The 17,161-nt window shown below is 44.1% G+C and overlaps 1 protein-coding gene across 7 annotated transcripts in view; it reads left to right on the top strand.

Moving 5' to 3' along the window:
• TRIM44 (tripartite motif containing 44) overlaps window positions 1–17,161 on the top strand; it is a 97,978-nt gene that overhangs the window by 28,782 nt on the left and 52,035 nt on the right. For 5 of the 7 annotated variants that reach the window (XM_029059044.1, XM_029059051.1, XM_029059045.1 and 2 more), the window contains one exon: window positions 12,591–12,830. In XM_029059044.1, coding sequence (XP_028914877.1) covers window positions 12,591–12,830 — 240 coding nt within the window. Of the gene's footprint in view, window positions 1–12,590; window positions 12,831–14,137; window positions 14,184–17,161 lie in introns of all 7 variants that reach the window. The other 2 variants (XM_029059047.1, XM_029059046.1) reach the window with 1 other exon arrangement.

Below are 17,161 nucleotides of genomic sequence, written 5' to 3'. Positions count from 1 at the left end.
ACAGGAAGTGATGTGAGTTGGCATAGGAGTGAGGTCAGGGCTTAGGTAGATTCGGGAGTCGTAGATGGGGAGGTGGTGGTTGAAGCCATGAGAGCAGGCCCACCAATTGAGAAAGAACATACTGCCACTCTCCCTGTATCTTCTCTGGTACAGATGGCCATGTGAATGACCAGGGCTACTTCATGGTTCATGGGCCTCCTCCCCACCCCCCCATCCCAGGAATTCAACCCTCAGGCTATGCCCACCAAGTTATGCTCCCTTCTAGAGCACTGGACACTTGTTTTTTTGGTGATCCACTGCGGAACAAATATTCTAAAAACAAGCAAATGTTAGTTTAGCATCTTTAGTAAACTTCTATTTGAGCATTCAGTTGAAATGGCAATATTCAACAGACTGACACAGGAACAAAAGAATATGGGGCAGTAATTTGCTATTTCTTCTGCCCATTTAACAGCTAAATAAGCCAATCAGCTGTTGAAGAGAGATGGTCTCCACTTCACAGCTGATTAGTGGGTGCAAGGCAAGATCCAGGGAGTCTTCTATCTCCCCATTTCCTTTGTTAATTAGATGTGAAGCAGGGTTTGGAGAGGCAAAGCTGTAAAGTGATTGTTTCTAGCAGGATGAACTCTGCATACTCTTGTCTCCCATTTCACTGGGACTGCTTCTCCAGGACTGAGAAAGGTGTGGCCAAGTGCCATCATACCAGGAACGCCTTCTGGGTCTTTTCTAGGTAGTTTTTGTTAATTAACTGAATTAAGGAGACTGTGCCTGTTGTGTGAATTTGGGCAAGTCATTTAAGAAGCAGCGTGGCTCATTGGAAAGAGCCCAGGCTTGGGAGTCAAAGGTCATGGATTCTAATCTCTGCTCTGCCACTTGTCAGCTGTGTGACTTTGGGCCAGTCACTTCACTTCTCTGGACCTCAGTTACCTCATCTGTAAAATGGGGATTGAGACTGTGAGTCCCACGTGGGACAGGGACTGTGTCCAACCCGACCTGCTTGTATCCACCCCAGGGCTTAGTACAGTGCCTGGCACATAGTTGAGTGCTTAACAAATACCATAATTGTTAGTATTATTATTATTTAACTTCTCTGTGCCTCCATTACCTCATTTGTAAAATTGGGTTAAGACTGTGAGCCCCAGGAGGGACATGGGCTGAGTCCAACCTGATTAGCTTGAGTTTACCCCCATTGCTTAGTACAGTTCCTGGCACATAGAAAAGCACTTAACAAATACCATTTAAAAATGAAACAAAACACAAAAACCTCTGTGCCTCCCTTTCCTCACCTATAAAATGGGGATTCAATTCCTGTACCTCCTTCCACTTGTACTCAGTCCTTTGGTGAACTCATTCGTTCTCACGGCTTCAACTATCATCTCTATTCAGATGACACATAGATCTACATCTCTGCCCCTGTCTTCTCCCCCTCCCTTCAAGATCGTATCTCCTCCTGCCTCCAAGACGTCTCTGCCTGGATGTCTGCCCGCCACCTAAAGCTCAACATGGCCAAAACTGAGCTCCTCATCTTCCCTCCCAAGCCCTGTCCTCTTCCTGACTTCCCTATCACAGTGGATGGCACGACCATCCTTCCCGTCTCTCAAGCCCGCAACCTCGGTGTCATCTTTGACTCGGCTCTCTCGTTCACCCCACACATCCAGTCCGTCACCAAAACCTGCCGGTCTCACTGTTATAATATCGTCAAGATCCACCCTTTCCTCTCCACCCAAATGGTTGTTTTACTGTTACAGGCTCTCATAATATCCTGGCTGGATTATTGTGTCAGCCTTCCCTCTGATCTCCCTTCCTCCTCTCTCGCCCCGCTCCAGTCTATTCTTCACTCCGCTGCCTGGCTCATCTTCCTGCAGAAACGATCTGGGCATGTCACTCCCCTTCTTAAACAACTCCAGTGGTTGCCTATCAACCTCCGCTCCAAACAAAAACTCCTCACTCTAGGCTTCAAGGCTCTCCATCACCTTGCCCCCTCCTACCTCTCCCCCCTTCTCTTTCTACTGCCCACCCGACACTCTCTGCTCCTCTGCCGTCTACCTCCTCACTGTCCCCCGTTCTCGCCTATCCCGCTGTCGACCCCTGGGCCACGTCCTCCCGCGGTCCTGGAATGCCCTCCCTCCTCACCTCCGCCAAACTAATTCTCTTCCCCTCTTCAAAACCCTACTTAGAGGTCACCTCCTCCAAGAGGCCTTCCCAGACTGAACTTCCCCTTTTCCCTCTGCTCCCTCTGCTCCCTCTCTACCCCCCTTCACCTCCCCTCAGCTAAGCCCTCTTTTCCCTGCTTTCCCTCTGCTCCTCCCCCTCTCCCTTCCCCTCAGCACTGAGCTTGTTCGCTCAATTGTATATATTTTCATTACCCTATTTATTTTGTTAATGAGATGTACATCACCTTGATTCTGTTTATTGCTATTGTTTTAATGAGATGTTCATCCCCTTGATTCTATTTACTGCTATTGTTCTTGTCTGTCTCCCTGGATTAGACTGTAAGCCGATCAATGGGAGGGAACTGTCCCTATCTGTTATTGATTTGTACATTCCAAGCGCTTAGTACAGTGCTCTGCACATAGTAAGCACTCAATAAATACTATTGAATGAATGAATGAATGAACTGTGGGCCCCATATGAAACAGGGCCTGGGTCTGTGACTGCCTTGGGAATATAAAAAGCCTTCCATTTTTGGCTTAGCCACAAGTCCAGTGCCTTATTCTCACTTAACAGTTCCTTTTCAGGAAAGTAGGGTTAATGATATGCTTGTTATCAGATAATGTTTTAAAGCTTACAGAGAGCATTCTGCCCAAAAGAAGCAGTGATATCATTATTCTTCTTCCGGGAGTTCCAGGGCATTAGCTGGTCATCGGCTAGGTTAGGAACTTTTTCTTTTGTCGTATCAATTTAAGTGTGTATTCATTTTAATGTCGGATTAGAGAGCCTAATCTTACTCCTCACATAACCGTTTTTTAAAAATCACCACAGTATTCTTCAGGAATTTTGTTTTACCTTGCTATTGGCAGCATATTCTACTTAACTCTATTGTACTGTCACGGGCCCTTAGTATGGTTGTCTGTATACAGTGGACACTCAGTAAATATCAGTCGTAGTTATTGAGAGCTTACTATGTGCAGAGCACTGTACTAAGCACTTGGTAGAGTACAATATAACAGTATAATAGAGGTGGTAGGCACCATCGACTGCTCGATATGGGACCAGATGACTGTTACTTGGGTCTTTAAAGTGAGTCTTGTTTTTCTCTGCAGCATAGGTCTTGATCATGAATCTCGTATGTCTTCGGAGTAGGTGAATCACATTTTTGAATCCCTAGTAGGACCTGCTCGATAGTTCTTCAGTTCCAAGTTTCCATGGACATTAAATTGTGCCCTTCTGCTTCTGGGTCACTGGAGCTCTTGAGGGGTAGCTTGCAGAAGGCAAGTGTTTCTCAAAAGAGCTCATGAGCTATTTGGCTCTTCTAGTGCTCTTCTTTTTAAAAGGACTATAATGCAGAGCACCTTTTCCAAAAAATCTGAACTGTCATTAAAAAGAAGAAAAATAGGATGAGGAAATAGCTCCAAGTATAATTGGGAGGGTGGTGGCTTTTTAAAAAGGAGATGAAATTAAATGTTCACTACTACTAGAATTTTAGTGGCCTTGAACAGACCAACCCCTGCCAAGAACCATTCTGCTTGGAGGATAGTCAAAGAGGAGCAAGGTTCATGGAACCCAGTAGCATGACCTTGTAGAAAGAGCAGGGGCCTGGAAAGCAGAGAGAGTTGGGTTCTAATTTTGGCTCTGCCACTTGCCTGTTCTGTGATTTTGGGCAAGTCATTTAACTTCTCTGTGCCTCCATTACCTCATTTGTAAAATTGGGTTAAGACTGTGAGCCCCATGTGGGACATAGGCTGAGTCCAACCTGATTAGCTTGAATTTACCCCATTTCTTAGGACAGTGTCTAGCACATAGAAAAGCACTTAAATACCATTTCAAAACAAAACAAAAAACCCTCTGTGCCTCCCTTTCCTCACCTATAAAATGGGGATTAAATTCCTGTGCCCCCTTCCACTTAGACACAGGCCCAGTTTCACATAGGGCCCTCAGTTCGAGTCTGCCTTGATTGTGTTGTATCTACCCCAACACTTAGCATGGTGTCTGGCACATAGTAAGTGCTTAACAAATTCCACTATTATTATATTAATCTCAAATAGTGGCAACCATACTTCACTATCCTAATGGAGTCCAGGGCAATTGCCCATGCCACCTATTTCAGACCTTGAACTCTGTCCTCATAGCACCCTCCTTCTTCCTTCTCTTGACACTAATGACCTTGCTACATACTTCATGGACAAAATTGAAACCAGATATGATTTCGCTAAAACCTCTCTTGCCAATCCCTCTCATCTTTTCCAAAAGTTTCTCAAGAGATCTCCCGCCTCCTCTCAAAATTGACCCTCTACATCAGTGCCTCCAATCCCATCCCTTCCATACCTTATTAAAACTCTTACCCACTCCTTTCTTACCTCCCTGGCTGCCATCTATGTTTCCCCACAGTTCCCTCCAGTTATCATCCCATTTCCCTTCTACCATTCTTTTCCAAACTCCTCCAATGAATTGTTTGCATCCTCTGCCTCCATTTCCTCACTTCCAATTCCCTGCTTGACCCCCTGCAATCTGGCTTCTGCCCCCTCTACTCCAGGGAAATTGCCCTTTCTTAGGTAACTGATGACCACCTTCTTGCCAAATCCAGGGGCCTCTACTTTGTTCTAATCTTCCTCAAGCTTGCAGCTGCCTTTGACCCTGTGGACCACTCTCTTCTCTTGGAAATATTATCTAACTTTGGTTTCACTGACAGTGTCCTCTCCTGGTTCTCCTCCTATCTCTTTGGCCACTTATTCTCAGTCTGTTTTGCAGACTCCCCCTCCCACCCTCTGATTGTGGGAGTCCCTAAAGGCTCATTCCTGGGTCCTCTTCTATTCTCCATCTACACTCACTCCCTTGGAGAACTAATCCACTCCCATGGCTTCAAGTACCACCTCCATATAGATGATTCCTAAAGGGATCTCTCTCTTCTCTGCAAGCCTTACATTTCCTTCTGCCTTCAGGACATCTCTGGGTGTCCCACTGACAATTTAGAACCCACAAAAACCTTCAGTAGTTGCCCATTTGCCTCCAAATTAATCAATAGTATTTATTGAGCACTTCCTGTTTGCTCAGCACTGTAATATGCGCTTGAGAGAGTACAGTACCACAGAGTTGGTAGGCTCATGCCCTGCCCTCAGTGAGTTTAGAATCTAGAGACAAATTTACAGTCTAAACTATCAGACTTAAGATGCTCAACTAGCTGCCTCCACCCTTATCTCCATAATCTCCTAGCACAACCCAGCTTGCACACTTTGCTCTTCTAATGCCAGTTTACTCACCGTACCTTGATTTTGCCTTTCTGACCACAAACCCCATGCCCTCATTCCCTTCCCATATCTAATAGACCACTTCTCTCCCCGCCTTCAAGATCCCAAAATTCTTTCCCTTATAAGCACCTCATTTCTTTCATTTGTCTTTAAACGTGCCTGAGCTCTTGATATTCACCCCAGCCCCAAAATACTTGAGTACATGTCTCCATACTCTCCCATTCCTCCATCAGTAATTTATTTTAATGTCTATCCCCTGGTTTATTCATTAATTCAATAGTATTTATTGAGCGCTTACTATGTGCAGAGCACTGTAGGCAACAGAGACAATCCCTGCCCAATGACGGGCTCACAGTCTAAACAGGGGAGACAGACAGCAAAGCAAAACAGAACAAAACAAGACAACATCATCAAGATAAATAGAATCAAGGTGATATACACCTCATTAACAAAATAAATAGGGTAATAAATAATATATACAAATGAGCATAGTGCTGAGGGGAGGGGAAGGGGGAAGAGCAGAGGGTGGTCTTATTGTGAGCTCCTTGTGGACAGGGCATGGGTGTATCAATTCTACTGTATTATTCTCTCTCATATGCCTAGTAAAGTACTTGTTACATAGTAAGTGCTTGCTCTTGCTCTGTGTGTGTGTATACACACACATATATATACATTTTATATATAAAATTGAGAATCATTCTCAGATCATTGAGGGCAGAATCTGGATTAAAATTCAGACTCTCTCCAATCTGGGTTTGTTATTTTGTTGTTGTTTGTTTTTTTTTTGTAAATCTGTCACTGCTTCCTGGGGGTGGGTGTCATGTGAAATGAAAACCTCACTAGACTCTTTATACCAGAAACACAGTCTTGCTTCAAACAGTCAAAAAGTGTCCTTCCTCATCATCCTGACTGACTACATTCTTTGCTCAACCACTCAAAGCCAAACAGAGTTCTGGAAAGAAGATGCAGTCACTAAGGGAGAACAGCTGAGCCCTTACAGAAGCCTTGGCTTTGAGCTACGAAGTTGAAAGTTTCCAGCTGGAGAGAACTGGAGGCCACTGCCTCTGTGCAAGTGAGAAAAACTCAAACTATCTGAAAAGTTCCATTTCCTGCTCTTTAGCTCTTTCTGAACAATGACCATTCAGATAAGCCAAAAGGAACACTTTTTTCTGGGCCCATTTTATTATTACATTCTTTACATTCCACCTACATGACAATTCTCTGACCTAAAGATGAGTCAGGAAACTATTTCCTTTCTACTTGGCAGGTAGTCAGTCGAATAGGACTTGCATTTCTGAAGTAGTGCGAATGCTTGTTTTTTGCATATAGCTTACTGGCCTTGATTCTCCATGTCTCTGAACGTTCACTGAATGCCTTAGCAGTGCCTCCTGGAGCTGACTTTTTTCCCCAACAGGAAGCAGAGATTTTTAGTTCCTAAATTTTGTAATGATCCAAAATATATGATGGTACTAAAACCTCCTGGTTCAGGCCCAACAAGCACATCAGATGTTAATGGCATTCAGTTCATGGAAGTCTCCTGTTGAAGTGTGATGGGTTTTCAAGCACATACTTTTAGTTTGAGGTTTGGGTTATTTAATTATGCATGTATGAAAAGCTGGTTGGTGAGCTCCTTGGGTTTGGCAGACTCTGGAAATACTATTCATTCAATTTATTGAGCATGTACTGTGTGCAAAGCACTGGAGTAGCAGCATGGCCTAATGGATAAATCACAGGCCTGAGAGTTAGAAGGACCTGGGACCTGGGTTCTAATCCAGGATCTGCAACTTTTCTGCTTTGTGACCTTGGGCAAGTCACTTGACTTCTCTGGGCTTCACTTACCTCAACTGTAAAATGGAGATTGTCTGTGAATGCTATGTGGCTATACTCCAGTGTATCTACTCCAGTGCTTATTACAGTACCTGGTACGTAGGAAGAGCTTAACAAATACCTCAATAATTATTATTAGGGAAAGTGCAGTGGGGCTGATGAAATAGATAATTTATATCTATCTTTTTATGGTGTTTACTAAATACTATCTATCAAACGCATAGTCAAACTGTGTTCTAAGCTCTGGGTTAGGTACAAGTTAATTAGATTGGACACAGTCCCTGTCTTGAGTGGGTCTCATAATCTAAGTAAGGAGAACAGATATTTAATCCCCATTTTACAGTTGAGGAAACTGAGGCAAAGAGAAGTTAAGTGACTTGCCCAAGGTCACACAGCAAGCAATTGGCAGAGCTAGTATTAGAACCCAGATCCTCTGACTCCCAGGCCTGGACTCTTTTTACTAGGTCATGCTGCTTCTCTTCAGGGCAGCTCAAAGGCCCACATTCCTACTTGATCAGTTTTACCAAGGGGCATGTATTAGCATGTAATAGCACAAGCTATTAGATTTAAGACAGTGTGGACTTATGAAAAGGGTTTGGGACTGGACATCAAGCGACCTGGGCAGTGGTACCACTCTGCCTCTGGCCTGCTGTGTGACCTTGGATAAGTCACTTAATTGCTCTGTGCCTCAGTATCCTCTTTTGTAAACTAGGGATAAAACACCTTCATTTTCTCTGTCTTGGATTACAGATGGAATGAGAACTGTATGTGCAATCTAATTATCTCATGCATGTCCCAGCCAGTAAGAGTTTAATAAATACAGTTAGTGTGCATTAAAAAGCAGTATTTGCAGGTCTGAGCTCGAGAAGGTTTTGTTTTTTATAATAGAGCCCTACTAACCCATATACTGTAGACTTCCTCTCGTTGCAGCACTTTGTTGGATTCTACTACTGATTTAAAACTGGGGCAGGAAGGGGATGGATGAGCAATTAGAGACAAGGAATCCTGGCATGAGTTCTTTTTTTTCCCTCCTCCTCCTCCTCCTCCTCCTCCTCCTCCTCCTCCTGCCTCGCAAAATTTTCCTGATGCTGAATAATTCAGATTCAGGTTATTGGGAATGAGAGGATAAAAAAATGAAAGTCCATAATCTCAAGTTTTGGTTTTACTGGTCCATTCTTTTCTTGGCTGTGAACTTCATTCTACTACATTTGTAATGGTTGTGTGTAAGAGAAAAATAGGTTCACAATTTTTATTATACTTTGCATTTTTGGTCCGTAGGACCTGCTAAAGAATTATCAAAACATTCTGAAAAGTTTATTAATAATAGTAATAATAATGGTATTTGTTAAGCCCTTACAATGTGCCAAGCACTGTTCTAAGCACTGGAGTAGATACAAGGTAATCAGGTTGTCCCACATAGGGCTCACAGTCTTAATCCCCATTTTACAGATGAGGTAACTGAGGCATAGAAAAGTTGTGTCTTACCCAAGGTCACACAGCAGACAAGTGGTGGAGCTGGGTTTAGAACCCATGTTCTCTGACTCCCAAGCCTGTGCTCTTGCCACTTAAGCCATGCTGCTTCTTGATCCCGAACTAAAATTCCAATGTTTGGCTTCAGAAAGAATCACTGTTTAATTTCAGTGATGCCCATTTAATAAATCAATAATATTTATTGAATGCTCACTGTATTTAGAGAGCACTGTACTAAGAGCTTGGGAGAGTTTGCATAAATTCTCTGTAATAATAATAATGATGATGGTATTTGTTAAGCGCTTACTGTGTGCTAGACATTGTTCCAAGCTTAGGCACTTTGTGGTGAGTGGACACCTCAACCCTTGACTGAGTCCTATGATGGGCTGTCTTTCGCAGATGGAGAGACTTAATGTATAATCAGGAGAGCTTGAGGGCGGTTTTTCAAATCACTTCCATTCATTCATTCATTCAATAGTACTGAGCGCTTACTATGTGCAGAGCACTATACTAAGCGCTTGGAATGTACAAATCGGCAACAGATAGTCAGCCCCTGCCCTTTGACGGGCTTACAGTCTAATCGACGGGCTTGCAGTCTAATCTTCTATTGTGAGACCTGCCTGCGTACACCAGCTCAATTTACTGTTTTGTATTGCTGTGCTAACCGCAACCAGGAGGACTTGGGGAGAGTAGGTGGAGAACTTAATGGGTCGGAGGCAGAACTTAATGGGTCAGGATCTCACCTCATCCCTAGCTTCCTGGAGAAACACCATAGGTATTGGAAAACTGGTTACGCTTTTTTCAAAATGTTATCCTGCACATCTTGTAAAATGCATGTGATGCCACTGTGTCCAGTATTTTGGTATGAGTTAATGTTCTCCTTACTAGGCTCCAATCCTCCCGGCTTTAGCTAGTTAACATACAATATAATTAGTAAGGAGTGAATGGAGGGTGTTTAAAAAAAAAGTTTCAACATGCTGTTTTTCATTCATTAATTTAGTCAGTCGTATTTATTGACTTCCTACTGCGTGCAGAGCACTGTACTAAGTGCTTGGGAAAGTACAATACAGCAATAAAGAGAGACAATCCCTGCCCACAACAAGCTCACAGTCTGGGGGAGGGGGACAGACAGACATCAGTACAAATAAACAGGCATCAATATAAATAAATACAATTTCAGATATATACAAAGTGCTATGGGGTCGGGAGGGGGGGAAGAGCAAAGGGAGCAAGTCAGGGTGACCCAGAAGGGAGTGGGAGATGAGGAAAAGTGGGGGTTAGTCTGGGAAGTCCTCTTGGAGGAGATGTGCCTTCAGTAAGGCTTTGAAGGGGAGAGAGTAATTGTCTGGCAGATTTGAGGAGGGAATGCATTCCAGGCCAGAGGTAGGACATGGGCCAGGGTCTGATCCCTGCCTGTCAGCTTTCTTTCTCAGCTTCCCTGCCTGGTGTCGAGCAGGCTTGGACAGTCTGCTTCTTTTGTTTGCGTTATTTTATGATATTTATTAAGTGCTTACTGTGTGACAAGCATTGTTCTAAGCACTGGGTTAGATACAAAGTAATCAGGTTGGACACAATCCTAATTCCACAAGGGATTCACAGCCTTAATCCCCATTTTGTAGGTGAAATAAGACACAGAGAAGTGAAGTGATTTGCCCAAGGTCACAAAGTCGACAACTGGAGGAGCTTATCTGGAGCGTGCTCTGCCTCTACCATTCCCAACTCCCTCTCTCAAACCTCCACGTAGGTAGACCCCTTGTTCCTCCCTCTATCAATTGGAGTTAAGGGCGCCAGAGTCGGGATATTGACTACCTAACCTAGCCTACACACTCTCCCCATCTTCAAAGCCCTTCTAAAAAATTCCATCTCCTCCCTCTCTGTCCTCCTCCTCACCCTGCTAGACTGTTAGGTCCTTGAGGGCAAGGATCATATCTACCAACTCTATTTTATTGTAGTCTCCTAAGCATTTAGTGCAATACACTGCACAGAGTAAGTGCTCAATAAATACCCCTGATTGATTAAGGTGGGGCAAGGCAGCATAGGTGGTGGTTAGGGCCAAAGTCAGCAGACCCAAAGGAAAAAATCGTTGTTAACTGCTAAGGGGACAAATTTTGCATCTCTCCCTACCATTGGGATTCAGGGGTGGAGTGATGTTTTGTGGGGTGACTCTGGAGGTATCAAGGACCCCTGTTGCTAGAGATAATAAGAAATCAAATTCCCCAGGGCTGTCTTTTCACTTTCCTTAGTTTGTTGCAGTAAACTGGATATCACAGTACATATTTGGAATTCATGCAAATGTACAGGCTGTAAGCTAAGAGATTCAATTAAATATGAAATCCACTACAGTAATTTAACGATAAAGATTTCATTTAAAAATAAAATTTGGCTATAAAAAAGTTATGGCTCTCAGAGCAGTGTCAACTTTCCCACTCTGTGTAGATGTAGTATTTTTGATCACTGATTAGCCTATCAAATCACTTACCCTTCAGCTGGATGAGTTGTGTGGACAAGTTCCTATGGAAACCTTAAGTTTAACTGCACTCGTGATGGCTTAGTATATTTTGTTGGTCTCCTTCATCTATGCCGCAGCCTGTCATCTTTCAGTCAATCAGTAGTACTTATTGAGCGTTTACTGTGTGAAAAAGCGCTGTGTGCAAAGTGCTGGTCTAAGTGCTTGGGAGAGTTCAATACTAAATATACCCATTGTTTGTTGACCCTCAGTTTCTCCCTGCACTTGTTCCTGCAGCCTCCGTATGTGGGAAATAGCAACTAAGAGTACAGTACAAATGAATAATACTCAGAGTTCAACTGAATTAAATGTCCTTACAATAAATCCTCACAATATACTTGGATCTAGTTAAGGCCAGATGAATGTACATGGAGAAGCTGCATTATGATCTAGCAGTTCTAAAGAACTGTATCCTATTTAGAAAGTGTAAATTTATGCATTAAGTATCTATCTCTTGCTCAAAGAATAAGATTTTTCTCCTAGGCAAGGTTTAAAATAGCTAGAAAGATTTTTACCTTCTCCAAGCTGGTCTTTAGAGGAGCAAATGTGACCCAGAAAGTGTGGGGTGGGGAGTATGTGACCCTCAGGACTACATGGTATTTCATAACTCCATCCTGGTCTCAGCGTGATCAGAAGCGAGAATGCTGTAGAGTTCAGGCACCCCTGTAGTGAAAGCCTACAGAACATATGAATGCATAAGTTATTCTCTCTCTCTCTTTCTCTTTTCCTTTCCCTTCCCTCTCACCTGCTTCTCTTTCTTCCTCACCTATTAGATTTAGCATAAGCCCATAGACTAAAATAATATTAGCATGACCTTGCATTTGCATAACACTCTTATTTCCCTCCTGTTCCCCAGCAATTTCACATTATTTCATTTTATCCTCACAAAATCTCCATGAGGTAAGGAGAGGTGGGTGTTATCCCATTTTACAGATGGAGAAACTGAAGCCCAGAGAGGTCTCACATCAGGCCTTTGGGCAGAGCTGGGACTAAAGCTCAGTTCTAACTTCCAGCCCAACCCTAGGACCATGCCGCCTTCACAGACCATGCTCCCCACAGAAATCAGCCTGCAGGCACACATGGATTATATATAAATGTGAACTCTGACTCCCAGTTCTGATACATTTTTTTCAGGGTGCTGGTGTCCCTGTCACCAGACCTCTCTCTGAAACAGGGTGGACTAGAAGAGGTTGGTGACAATTGATGTGGGTTGTTGAGCAAGATTGCCCTAGCTGCAGAATTGTTTTGAGAATGGTCTCCTATCCACAGTAAAGATGTATGACAGGGCTCAGAGATGCTTCTACATAGTGCTGCATCAGCGTTAGCTTCTCTCCTTCCACTCCGTGGTGTCAATATCTCTCCCTTCCCCCTTTGCTCTGCAGGTAAATCGGAGTGAGATGAAGCTGTGTGTGCAGCAGGAGTTTGAGAAGGTGCGGCAGCTGGTCAGCGAGGAGGAACGGAAAGCTATTCACCTGGTGGACCTCCAGGAAGCCGTGGCCACGGCGCACGTGACAGAGGTCCTGGCAGAAATCCACTTCCACATGGAAAAATTGATGACAGACATGGCGGAGGTCAAGCGTCAGCTGGGTGCTTTTAATGACTTAGCGCTGCTCAAGCCAGAGGTAATTGAGCAAGTAGCTCACCTTACCTATATGGCTAGAGGGGAGGGGGTAGTGGTGCCTAAGAACCCCTCTCTTAGTGAGTCTTTCTGGGCTCTTTACTCGACTTCCAAAGTGAGTAAAGAGAGGCTGTTTGGTGGCAAAATGGAAAGCTAAGTAGTGGAGTAATTTGTAGAAACCCATGGGGCTGGGGTTCTTAAATGAAGCAGCATTACCTAGTGGAAAGCGCATGGACTTGGGAGTCTGAGGGCCTAGGTTCCAATCCTGACTCTTCCACTTGTCTGCTGTCACTTAACTTCTAACCCTCAGTTTCCTCATCTGTAAAATGGGGATTCAGTCCTACTCCTACTTCTTAGACTGTGAACCCCATGTAGGACAGGGACTGTGTCCAACTGTATTAGCCTGTATCTTCCCTGGCATGTAGTACAGTGCTTGGCACACACTAAGTGCTTAACAGATGTTATTATTGTTATTATATTTTATAAAACTTAGAATATGTTTTTCAACAGTCCTTTAATCAATCAGTGGCATTTATTGAGTGCCTACTATGTGCAGAGAGCACTGTACTAAGCGCTTGGGAGAGTACAATAGTAGAATTAACAGGCATGTTCATAATGAGACATAATGAGTTTATAATCTAGAGGACTATAATGGTTTTGTGTTCTCCATAGGAAGAGCAGTGGTCTTAATAAACTCTTGGAAGAATCTACTGAAACTAGTGGGCCAGGTACATTGGGCGGTATGCTAATTCAATCCTTTAGGGCACCTCTGGCCTGTAAGCTTCTTGTGGGTAGGGAACAACCAACTCTGTTGTACTGTCCAATGTGTCTAGTACAGTTAAGCGCTCAAACAGTTCCTTTGATTGATACAGCATAGTTTTAGAGCACTGTGTTAGATGGTTGCAGAATTAGTAGACATGATCCCTGCCCTCAAAGAAATTACAGTTTAATGAGGTAGAGAGGCACTAAATTATTTCAGATAGGAAGAATAATTATTCAGGGGCACCTTGGTGGTCCCAGATACTTGGCTTCGTCACCAGAATTATTTGTATTCCAAAAGGTGCTATATGAGTACCACCATCTCCCAGCCCTTTTTTGGCTTTCCAGACTCCTGTATGGGCTCAGAGCTTTTGTCTGGAGAAGTTATAATCATACGTCTTCATTGGAGGGGAGACTGGACAAGCTGTCTCAGGGAATAACCCCTCCATGCCCAATTTGTGGGACTTGTGTGTCTTTTGATTGTTCCTGAAAAAGGAAAATTTGGGTTAGGCTGACTTCCCGTGTTTCTCGAATCTGTTTCTCACCTCATAGAGTAACCTGCATTATGGGCCTGTTGAGCTGTGGCTTCCAAGTGGAGGTAAGGAGGTGCTCTGTCACTTGCAGAGCTAAGCCGTAAATATTACTTGTCAACCTCAGGATCCAGTGGGGAAGTAGCAGGTGTGTGGAGTATAAGCATTCATCTATGTCCAACATGGAAAATAATATGAGCGCTGGCCCATCCTACCAATAATTGCGGAGTCTGAGTCACTATTGGGAAACCTTGCCTTGAAGAAATGAAGCCAAGTCTGAAATGAGTCGGGTCTTCTGAGTAATCTTGACTAGACCTGATCACTCAAAGACCTTTCCTCCAGTGCAGTGCCAGCATGGTATAGTGGATAGAACACAGAACTTGAATTCAAAAGTTCATGGGTTTTAATCCCAGTTCTGTCACTTGTCTGCTGTATGATCTTGGGCAAATCACTTCTCTCTGCCTCAGTTACCTCATCTGTAAAATGGGGATTTTGACTGTGAGCCCCATGTAGGACAGGGACTATATCGGTCAATAAGTCAATTATATTGAGCACTTACTGTGTGCAGAGAACTGTACTAAGTGCTTGGGAGAGTACAATATAGCAATAAACAGAAACATTCTCTGCCCATAACAAACTTGCAGTCTAGAGGGGGAAACAGACATTAATAGAAATAAATAAATTAGATATGTACATAAATGCTATGGGGCTGTGGACTGTGACCATCCCTATTTGCTTGTATCCTCCCCAGCACTAAGTATAGTGTCTGATACATAGTAAGCACTTAACAAATACCACAATTATTATTAGAGATGCTCAGTTACATTTCTTTCAAGTGTCAGAAAGAATCGGCTTGTGCCTACTTGGCTTTGGAAGATGAAAAAATGTCCATTTTTATGTTTCTTGGAGGCCAAGAACTCCCGTTTGGAACACCATAGTGCCTTCATTGTTATCTATTGGTGGATAGCAATGACGGTAAATGTCCAGAAAGCATTATTCCCCAAGGATTTATGGACAGGAGAACAGAAAGTCACTTTAATGGGTTGAAGTAATTTTGGTGCTGCCCATGTCTTGAGCCAGGACTGGCTTCAGACACTTGGTTCCTGTCATTCTTATTCCATGTGACACCATCATGTCATACTGCGTGTGCACATCCCAATGTGTGCATAGTGCAGTATGCTCTCTTGTCTCACTGCATGCACGACACAGAACATTGATGATCCATGCTGCATTTCTCCCACCCACCTTACTGCCTCCAGACAGCTCAGCTCCAAGACTCGAACTTCCAGCCCCCCACCCTCCTTCACTTCCTAGAAGATTACTTCTGTCCCATTGCTGTCATTTTAGAGAAGGGTAGGGGCCTGGCCACCTTGAGGAGAAGTTTGCAGAGGCTATCTTTGACAAGTGGCCACTGCCCAGTACTCTGGGGCAGCCTAATGACATAACCGACTGTCTGAAGTGAGCCCTATGTCCTTCCCAACTGTTGGGAAAAAACCCATCATGGGACCTAGCACCCTTGCTGGTGCCCCACGTGGGTGGGCCAGGTCAATCAGGGTAGGCTAGACAGGCTAGGCCTAATGGAACTGACCTGTGTGTCCTTACTTTGGGCCTCATCTGGTCTGGGAGGACGTGGGCAGAAAGTACCAGCAGATGAGGTGACTGTGTTGCTTTGGTTTTGGAAAAAAATATACAGTTCCCAGCTGGGACTACCATTCTAACTTCCCACGGGGAAAATTATGCATATGTAAAATGTCATGCATAAACAGCAATTCCCCTATTTGAAAGCTTGGCCAGAGCTTTTTCAGGCCATATTTGTATCCTTACCCCTAGGTATGAGCTAGGACTGGGTTTTAATCCATGCAGCCTCAGTTTCCCTGCGGGTCTCCAATAGGACAGGCTTGAGGCCTCCTTCCCCCCCCGCCAGCCTCCAGTTGTTCTGTGCACATTCTGTGCAATTAACCTGGGGCTTGAGTCTTGGATCTGAGGGGCCACAGTGGTATGTGGCCTAAACTGGGGAGAGTGACACTTGAGGTGGGGCTTTGAAGGGGTGAAATGAAAAGAGAAGGAAGATGGAGAGGTGTGGGAAGGAAGGTTAGAGAGCACTTGGGGCTGCTCTTGCTCCTTCCTCTGGTGCCTGTGGGCAGGCCGTCTCTTTCCTGCCATCATTGCTTCTAGCTGATAGGAGCTGTGGGTTGGCATGCCAAGATGGACGGGAAGGAGGGCAGCTAGGTATTAGAAAAGGGGATCACTCTCAGGTTGTTGGTGGGGGTGGGAGGAGGAGGCGGAGGCGAGAACAGCTCCAGCTCACCTTGCAGCCGGAGAATGATGCGAACCTCATGGGCCCATATGCTGAGTCAAAGCCAAGTCATTACATCTGAGGGTAAGGAGTATAGCTGCCATCTCAGGTTCCACATTTGGCCCCTTTCCAGTTCAGAAGGGTGGGGTGGGATGGTTGCGTCTACACTTCTTGTCCAGAAAACTGTGGGCAAACCTAGTGGTGTTATCCCCACTTTGTCAAGTTCATGATGTTAAGAAATCCCCAAACTACACCTGTGGGAGAAAGGTGCAGGATGCTGTCACCATTTCCCCACCAGAAGGACAACCACGCCACATTCTGAAGTTACTCACACTATGCCAGTATGTAGTTAAATCACTTGCCAACTTTTGTTGTGCGAAAGGAAGAGTGGGATGAAGTTACCTTTCTAGAAGCCACCCTCCACCCACCTCTTTATTTACACTTTAAAGGAATTAAAAAGATGCCAGTTCTTCCTTGGCAATAAGCCTCCATTAAGTAAATCTCCCCTGCCTTGTGCTCCTTAACAGTTTGAATAGCTCTTGGGAAGGGAGGGGTGAAAAAGACCCAGGATCTTGCTATGCATAATATACACTGTTAGTAACAATAAGTAACAGAGCCTTTTCAATAAGCCTGTTATCATCTAATAGCCCCTGTTCCAGCTAATCTAGTAATTCATTGGTCAAAGCAAATTCCCAGCGCATCTCTTATATCCAACAAAGGAGTACAACAAAGAGGAGAAAAATGTATGCT

The sequence above is a fragment of the Ornithorhynchus anatinus genome, chromosome 3 (assembly GCF_004115215.2).
Source record: "Ornithorhynchus anatinus isolate Pmale09 chromosome 3, mOrnAna1.pri.v4, whole genome shotgun sequence".
Taxonomy (NCBI): Eukaryota; Metazoa; Chordata; class Mammalia; order Monotremata; family Ornithorhynchidae; genus Ornithorhynchus; species Ornithorhynchus anatinus.
This window is presented reverse-complemented; position numbering and strand designations above follow the sequence as displayed.